Source organism: Molossus molossus, unplaced genomic scaffold (genome assembly GCF_014108415.1).
Source record: "Molossus molossus isolate mMolMol1 unplaced genomic scaffold, mMolMol1.p scaffold_m16_p_1, whole genome shotgun sequence".
In the NCBI taxonomy this organism is placed as follows: Eukaryota; Metazoa; Chordata; class Mammalia; order Chiroptera; family Molossidae; genus Molossus; species Molossus molossus.
In genome coordinates, this window is record NW_023425344.1 from 49626137 (window position 1) to 49632852 (window position 6716).

The window sequence follows — 6716 nt, forward strand, 5'->3', positions numbered from 1 at the left end:
TCAAATTCCCTGAAGCTTAGTTCTACTACCTCAGAATTACTATTCTAAAAATCCCAGAAATTGCCCAACCGTGCAGGTGATGCATGTGCCTTGGAGAAGATTGAGCTTGTAGGCTCTGGCACGACCTGGTGTCTCTGACGTCCATTTCTCTTTCTCAACTCTTAAAGCTTTCCTAATCTCTAATCCACTCATTCCTAACCTATTAAATTATGCTTGAAACTGTGAGAGCATTCTTCACAATTCTCATTCACCATCTTCGATCGGAATACGTCCAAAGGAATGTGCTTCAAGAAGTTTTTAGTACAGTTCTAAATCTTAACCCTGGCAAAATCAAGAAATGCAGCCAGAGTACCATTTCACCACCTACCATCTTGGAAGACCTGGTCCATAACTACCCAACCCACCCCATTCCCAAGCACTAAAGCATCAGGTATTACAAACCTGAAGTTGCTTCTTCTTCTTAAGTGTTTCTATATATTCCCTCTTTATAGTGAAGTACTGACATATTTTTGGAAGAAAGCAGACAGCAATGAAAGAATAACAAAGGTCTATTATATAGACATAGTTACTATAAACTGATTAATTCCTTCCATGAAATGCTACACTGAGATGAACTTGCTTTTTTCACAATAGCTAATGTTGTAATCCTTTTTATAAAATAATGATGATGTAATTGAAGTGCTATACTCTCAGTCACTGGTCACCTTTGAGATAGGGTGGAAAAGTTGGGTCATATTCTTATTTAAATACAAAGACAGTATTAAGAAAATTAAATAAGGGCAGTTCATGCATTATTTAAAAATGTTTTAATAACATACCAATGAGAGTAAAATTATACCACCACTCTTTCTTCTTAAGCATATATGTGCATTATTTCACATTAGTCTGCATATGGTCTGTTCCTTTGCCTATACATTGCATAAGCATGTATGGGTATACATACAGATGCATTTTCTCCATATGTGGATATGCATGTGTGCATGTTTTTCATTTCTCTGTTAGACTGCAAACTTTCCAAAGATTCTTCTTTTAGGTCCCCACACATTATAAACAATGTGTTACAACTGAAAAGTACACACATTGAGCAGAAAAGCCAACAGAACTGAGTATAAAATAAGAACTCATTAAAAGTTGTTACATGGACCAGGACTGATCTTAGCTGAAGGAGAAGCGAGGCCCAGTGTTAAACACTTGGAGCACAGTCATACAGCAACCTTAGGCCTAACTCTCTGTAGCATGGCCCTTCAGCATCACTATCTACAGACTAATTTCATAGGGGATATTACTAGATTAGCTTTTCTTTTTTTATTGATTGATTTTTTTTTTCTTGAGAGAAACATCGATCTATTGTTCCACTTAGTTATGCGTTCATTGGTTGCTTCTTGTATATGCCCTGACTGGAGGTCGAAGCCACAACTTTGGCATATGAAGATGATGCTCTAAACCAACTGAGCTTCTCAATCAGGGCCTAGATTAGTTTTATATCAAGGTTTTCCCTGTAAAAAAAACAAATTTTTAATCCGAAAAAGACTACCCTCCCTGTTTGACACAACTACTCAAATAATGTCGGTATCCTCCCATAAGTTTCCTATACCTCCTTAAATTATCTTCTCCTCCTTAATCATCACTACGCTGCGTAAATGAGTGTTCTTTTTCCTCACAGGAAAAGGTGACCAGGGAGAGCGCACCTCCCATTAAGGCATCATTACACCAATTTAAATAAAATGAGGGCTACCTCTTTAAAAGATGACTGATTTCATTTCTGCTTTAACTTCTTTATATCTTACCAGTTCTTTTCCTTTTTTATGGCTTTACACTGTATCAGTTCTTCTCCAACTGTAGTACAAATAAGAATTACCTTGTGTAACTTCTAAAATATACATTTTCAATGCCTCAACCAGAGATTTTTTAGAATTTCTGGAATGAGAACTATACTTTTCTACTTTCAATCACCATCTATTGAACCTAATGCAGAAGGTCAATGGGCCACACACTGAGAGATAGTCATACCCCACTGAGTAAAACTTAAAGTTGTCCATGATGTTTCATGTGTATATTACTCATTTCATCTTCACCTTTTTAAATGTGTGTAGATATTAATGTCTATAAACTTAGTCTGCTTGCCTTTAATTCTTAGCAGTTGTTGCTGGTGAATACAGTTAGCATACATCCCTATTATCAATATATATACAGGGGTGGGCAAAAGTGGGTCTACATTTGTTCGCATAAAAAATAATACAATAATTAATAAATAATAATACAAGAATAAACTCTGTGTTTTGTGTACTCACAACTATAAACCACTTTTGCCCAGTCCTGTCTTTATTTACTTTTTTAATGTTTTTTTCTTTATTGATTCTAGAGAGAGAGAAAGGGAAAGAGAGAGTGAGATAGAAACATCGATGAGAGAAAACATCAATCCTCCGCCCCCCACTGGGGATCAGGCCCACAACCTGGGCATGTGCCTTGACTGTGAATCAAACTGGTGACCTCTTGGTGCATAGGTCAACACTAAACCACCCACCCACACCGGCCGGGCTGCCTAGCCCTGTATTTAATAAATAGATTCTTGCCCTGGCCGGTTTGGCTCAGCAGTTAGACCTGCAGTCCAGAGAGACCCAGGTTCAGTTCCCGCTAAGGGCATGTACCTCGGTTGCAGTTTGTTCCCAGCCCTGGTTGGGTTGTGTGAGTGGCAACCACTCGATGTGTCCCTTTCATGTTGATGTTTCTCTCTCTCTCTTCCTCCCACTCTATCTGAACAAAATATCAAAAAATGTCCTCGGGTGAGGATAATAAATAAATAAATAGATTCTTCTCTACCCAAATCTCTTCCCTATAAACTTATTCTTGATAAAGTTTTCTTTAACTTTCTGCTGTGGGTGTTTGTTTTTAATATTTGTATGTTCTCTTCACGCTCAAAGAATTACTATAATAACAAGAGTTTTGAGGAAATTGTAGCATAAAAAGAATGTTTACCTGGTCCAAATTTCTTATTACCCTTAAGTTGTAAAATAGTGGTTCTCATTTAGAACACATGGGGTGGGGAGGCTGTGAGAAATTTGTCTAAAGAGAAACATGCCATTTAATAAAATGCTCCACCTGTTTCTTATATGACTTCCCAGTTATGACTCAATGTCCCTAAAAAGAAATTGCCTACATATATCCTAGTATTTCAATCATATCTCTTTCATCAGAGCATTGCTGTTGGTACACTTATTCCAGCAAATGTGCATAGTAAATTTAATGCCTTCTCACTCTAGTCCATTCTCTTAACATAGCCAAAGGTCAACTCAAACATGACATGCTCCACTTTTTATAGAATTTTTAGATCAGGGGAGTATTTTTGTTCCTTTTTAATTTGTTCCTTGAGCTGTACCTTCCATCTACTCTGAAGCAGGACCAAAAATAGATACATCTTTTGCTTCAAATTAGAGGCTATACATAGAAAAATGCACTCCAATACCCCAACCTTATAGTTTCTCTACACAAATCCCAGACTCACTCAGATCCAACATAATCTGAAATCTAACTAATATCTTGAGTTTGACAGAGATTCTAAGTTTAAATAAAAACACTCTTTTCTATTATAGTATTCTTAAAGATAGTGCAGGCAAAAAAGATAGGACACAAAGCCATCAAGGATTATAGAGAAATACTTACAAAGATAGGGAGTCTTGAAAAATCTGACTAAATGTCTAATGTTTGTAGCTCTTAGTTTCTTCATTAACATGTATATATAAATAGTAAATTTCTCATAACAAGTATGTAGAACTTTCTATCAATGACAGAACCTGGATGTTTTTCCCTATTAAGATTCCATTGAAAGTTTTACATTTTTCAAACTGTTTCTTCTCAAAGTAGAAATTAATCTCAATAAAAGATATGCCAATACATCAATCAGAGAAAATTAAATTTTAATCTAAAGATAAAATTATTTCCAGAGTCCAAAAGTTAGTTTCTAACTTTGAAATAAAACAACTTCAAAATAATTATAACTCATCTATTAGAGAAATTGATTGTAGCCAGGTACATTATTAAATCTATTTTTCAAATCCAGCTATAATAGTTTAGTCATATTGTCTTCTTAAACTATTCCTCACTCTTCCAAAACATGTACAATTTTTAAAAGTTAAACTAAACTATTTACTTACATAAATAAAAGTAATTTGGATCTGTATGATTTCAGACTTTTTTTTTATCATGTATAGTTTTGAAAATAAGAGTATTTTCTCAATAAGACAAAGCCCAAGCTAAAAACTTGTTCTAGTCTTCTTAAAATAAACAACAAAAAATTAAAAGACAGCTATTCAAACAGTATGTACCTTTACCTTTTGTTGAATTCTTCTGAAAGTATATGGAGAAACATTTTTGGATGGGACATAAGAGAACAGGAAACACTAATACAGAAAGAATAGGAATCTATTTCTTGATGTAATTTTATATTAAATATCAAAAGTATTCTATATTAAACAAATAATAAATCAGAGATCTATACATTCCTTGGTGTGATTTGTGTCTCATTTTAAACTACAAGTTAAGACCAAAAAAAAAAAAAAAGGAAACTCACGGATACATTGCTGACCAGCAAGGAAGAGTCCTGTGGAGACCAAGGTCTGCAATCAAGTGTATGCATCCAGCTCTGTCAGCAGCTTCCTGGACTGGATGAAGTGAAGAAAGAAATCACTGATGATCTAAACAGAACCAGTCTGACGGGTCTTGACAAGTGTGATGGGAACTGTTTGTGTAACTAATAGGACAAAGTCAAATTTTATAGGGAGCTAGAGAACATAAATAATTTATAAACACTTTCTAGGAGTGAAATTTAAAAACTATTGTCTTAAGACTCTAAAAGTGTTAAATCGGAATATTTGGAAAAAGATGTTTAAATCTAGAAAGAAACTCTAAAATCATTTGCTCAGACTCTTCATGTTTCCAATGAAGAAACTGAGGTTTAATTAAGTTGAATGACTCAAAATCACCAAGTTTGTTTATGAACTATTTAGCCAAACATGAAAAGGCAACAATAATGATGTAAAAATGTCCATATTTAAGATTAAATTGTTCTTATTACACAGTTTTTAAAAAGTTAAATCCTCACTAATGAATTAATACTGGTTTAATAATACTATATTCTATTTTATACCCATTTTATGAAATATTGTTTATACTCTTACCTTCAAAGAAAAACAGATTCTTCCTCAGTGTAACTGTGGGCCAGGATTGTCAGACCCATTTTAATAGAATCTTATGACTTTTTTTAACCAAAATCCAGATTCCAAACTCAAATAAATCCTTTTATATGGTCCTATGATCCTGTATACTTAGGATTATGTATACCTAAAGATAGTTTTTTTTTAAACCCTATGACTATAAGTTAGAATTTATAGAATATCAGAAAACCAGAAGCTAGGGCTATAAAAATAGAGGACAAGTGGATATAAGCCTAAAGATATCAAAAGATACTCATGAAAACATTTTTCCATGTTAGCATCCTTCATTCGGGCTACTCAAAGAGCATAAACAGTGTGTGTCATCAAATTTCATGATATTACTTACACTTTAGTAGCTATATAAAGAATGACAGGGAAAGAAGAAGGAATGAAACATTAGACTAAATTATCCATCAAATGGAGCATTTCACTTACTTAAGCTTTCCTTTGATTGTTATTCTTAGAGTTGTAGGATACAAATACAGTCAATCATTTTTAAATTAATTGATCTCTAAGAGAAAAAAAAAGGCTCTTAGAGCAAACATTTGTCTTTCATTCAAATATTTAATTTTTGTGATGCTGTTTTTCAGAAATTATAAATTTTATTCCACAATACCTTTGCCCTAAATTATAGTGTGAAGAAAATGTATTTGAGGAGTTATGCCCCTCTTTAAGTCTGAGATCAGGGCAGTCTGTCTTCCCTGTGTCCTCCTGTGAATGTAACAGATATGTCACATTACATAACTTGTAAAAGAGCAACATAACCACAGGCATTTTTGCCAGCCAGGAAACCATTCCGTCCTTAGTCCTCCCTATACATGTCAGTGCCATAACAATGAGGCATGCGACGGCTGTGAGCATGAATATACTAAAGAAGTACAGTGCCAGTATGGCTAGTCACATGATTTTTAACATTGTTTAAATATCCCCTAGCTTGAACCAAGTTCTTTTATGCCAGATAATACATGATTGCATATGCATGGTACACTGATTAATTTATGGAAGCACTCAAAGTTATTCCTGGTTATTTTTGTATTGCTAGAGCCATCCTTTTATTGGCCAGTTAATTGGGTTGTACATTACAGACAGACCAATGTCATTAAACTAGTGAATGAGCTAGTTAGCAGATAAACACAGCTATTATCATTTGCAGATCCACTTCCTCCTAATCATGTATTGTTTTGAAGGACCTCATGCATCTTAATGTTTAATCTGAGAAAACAAAGAATATAAATATAATTAGTTAATCTTTGCTTCTATCTCAGTGAAAAAAGATCATGTAAAAGTGCTGCTGAAAAACAAGCTTACACTTTTGTCACTCACTTTCCTTTTCTGTGTTTTATTTTCTTAGCCAAAATATAATTTGTTTTCTCTATAAGATGTTCTGCATCTGCTATAACTATCTTCAGAATGCTAGAAATAATTTGTCTGGGCATAGAAGGGAGACCCTGTTAAACTTTACAATGCATAATCACACACAGTAAAAACCAGAGATAAGGGTTTTTA

At 34.0% G+C, this 6716-nt stretch overlaps 1 protein-coding gene across 1 annotated transcript in view; it reads right to left on the minus strand.

The window, feature by feature from the left end:
* The window catches only part of LOC118615484 (transmembrane protease serine 11E-like), a 51287-nt gene extending 46654 nt beyond the window's left edge, over window positions 1-4633 (minus strand). The window contains exon 1 of the mRNA XM_036240469.1: window positions 4568-4633. Within this exon, the coding sequence (XP_036096362.1) occupies window positions 4568-4575 (8 nt within the window). The 5' untranslated portion in view covers window positions 4576-4633. The remainder of the gene's footprint in view (window positions 1-4567) is intronic.
* Window positions 4634-6716: the final 2083 nt, after the last annotated feature.